At 38.6% G+C, this 2506-nt stretch overlaps 1 protein-coding gene across 1 annotated transcript; it reads right to left on the bottom strand.

Moving 5' to 3' along the window:
- Window positions 1–1131: 1131 nt before the first annotated feature.
- Window positions 1132–2225, bottom strand: LOC131242749 (protein TIFY 5A-like). Its single transcript, XM_058241591.1, has 3 exons — window positions 2068–2225; window positions 1859–1943; window positions 1132–1639 (listed from the first exon to the last, which is right to left on the bottom strand). The coding sequence occupies exons 1-3, from the start codon at window positions 2151–2153 to the stop codon at window positions 1460–1462; spliced, it is 351 nt and encodes a 116-aa protein (XP_058097574.1). The 5' UTR covers window positions 2154–2225; the 3' UTR covers window positions 1132–1459.
- Window positions 2226–2506: the final 281 nt, after the last annotated feature.

Genomic DNA, 2506 nt, shown 5'->3' with positions numbered 1-2506 from the left:
GGGTCGCGGACACTTTCATGTCCAAGATGGATCGGAGAAGGTCCGATCCGAGGCAAGCCTCTGATCGGGCCTTCTTTGATCCATCTTGGACATGAAAGTGTCCGTGACCCCCTCTACATCAATAGTCGACTGGAGATGTACACATGACCAATCACCAACCCATAACAAACAATTGACGCACACGGTTTTACATGATAGGCCACAACAATTTGTAGGTCCGCACAATTATTTATACATCAGCAAACATGAGGAGTGACTATGAAGATCTATTTCCAACAATCACACAAAAAATCTATAAATGGGAGGAAGATTGAAGAACTCTTAAGGTTGCCAACCTAACATGGTACAACTCTATTTTTTTTTTTAAATTAAAAAAACATGATACAATTCTACAACTTAACGTAGCTTATCTTAGTGTAGTTCTTATCTTAGCTTTTAAGTATAATCTAGTTCGTCTATGCTCTTATGTTGGACTGACTTAAGCTTACTTTTTAAAAAAAAAAGTACATCTACACTACTCCACCGGATTGACTTTAGCTTAGATTTAGTGTAATCCTGCCCATCTACGTTGCTTCGTTGGACCAATTTTCAGTGTAGTTCCCTTGCCATCTGCACCACAATCACTAGATTATTGAGGATTCCTTTTTAATTTTAACTGTTTATTTTCATAGAAATTTATAAATGTAATTATCTTTACTTTGGTTACTCTCGTGTTGTTTTAATTAATCAATTGTTGTTCTCACGGTGAGGAAAGTCCTTTTGACTAAAAGATAAAAGAACTCATTAGAAGGGTGAATCTCTCCCTTTCCAAATTGCTTGGTCTTTCTATCTCGGCACTTGGTGTCAAAGGCGTTTGGTTTGTATCGAGCTGCATCAGGCTCCGGCATGCCCAACACTACTCACATGCATTATACAACCATATTCGAGCCAAACAGGTTGCACAAAATATTATGATAAAATCAGTCTAATTGGGTGCAAAATATTGTCAAATTCGTGCAACCAAACACACCCAAGTAAAAATTAAATGGAAAAATAGGAAATGGGATGCTGCAATTGGGTCAAACACCACGTCATGCAATCCACCACTGATTCATCATCAGTTCCACCATGAGTTGAAAGAAGAAGAAATCATCCAACAAAATCAATACAATCCCGATTAACCTTTATCAATGCAATTGCAGTCATTATAGCATACCCATAATACAATTACGATAATTGTATCTAAATCATGTAAAAAATGAAAGCAAATATCACTTCTCATTACGATAAAATATTTTCATTTTATACAAAAGATATTGGGAAATTCCAACGTCATTTTCTGGGCGGATCCAATTTTCTCTCCGTTCGGAATTCAGAGCTGAATATTTCCTACCCATGTGCTTGAAAGTTCGCTTTTGACCCGTCCTCGGTGAGAGAATCTTCTTCCTCGGAAGAGAAAGTCTTTCCATGGCTATTGCTTCTAAGGGGAAGTTGCCAGAATCCTACTCTTCCTCTTTTGTAGGAACCGCTGCAAAGATCTCTTCATTGAAAGAGCGGGAGCATGAGGTTGAGGCCGCTGAGATGGCAGAAGAACGTTCGTATGATGGGCTGTTAACTTTTCATGCATTTCTCGATTCGCAAGGCGTATGATCTCCCTAGCCTGCAGAACAATAGACTACTTAATTCCGCTATATATAAAAAAAAAAAAAAAAAAAAAAAAAAAACGCTAATATTTAAAATTTTAAAAATTCTTCAAATATGGACTTATAGGGGTGCGTTTGGTTGCACCAAATATCATGAAATTTCACCGTTTTTCTTCTGTTTTTTGAGAAAAAACATGGATGAGAGCTTTGAAAGAGCAAAGAGAGGGTGAGCGAACCTGAAACTCCGTCACATCGCAGATGCAAATCCGGCCGTTATAAAAAATCGTCAGTTGCTGTGAGTTTTTGACTGACTCTTCGTTCCTTCAATATATATTAAAAAAGAAAATAGATGAGATAAAAGGAAAATAGAACCAATGATTCGCAATCCAATTCAATTGTGTATCCAAACACACCCCATAAAATGCATTAAAAAGAGTATACTTACGATGATTGGCTGGAATCTAGAGATGTGTAATCAGCATCAACGCCGGCCGGGAGAAGTCGAAGCTCCAAGTTGCAATTCCTACCCATGGTTCCACCGTTGATGATAAATCCGATGGCTGAACTTCGATGGCGATGGTTGAACTTCGATGGCGAGAGAGAAGAGATGTCTGTACTACGAGGAGAAGGAGGCTGCTCTGCTCACGTGTTTATATCTACGTTTGTTGTTGGGTAAACATAACACGAAGCGAAGCGGATTCAACGTGTGTAAATCGGCGCACGTGTAAAATGCTCTCATTTTTCTCACGTGCAAAATCTCACACCTTTTGCGAAGTTGGGTTTTTGTGGCGATTGAATTCCGTTGCTGACGATAATGTTCTGATTGTCATGACAACATCGTTGAACTAGGATAGGAGAGGTATTAAATGGTACGTGACATTCGT

Source organism: Magnolia sinica, chromosome 1, assembly GCF_029962835.1.
Source record: "Magnolia sinica isolate HGM2019 chromosome 1, MsV1, whole genome shotgun sequence".
NCBI lineage: Eukaryota > Viridiplantae > Streptophyta > Magnoliopsida > Magnoliales > Magnoliaceae > Magnolia > Magnolia sinica.
This window is presented reverse-complemented; position numbering and strand designations above follow the sequence as displayed.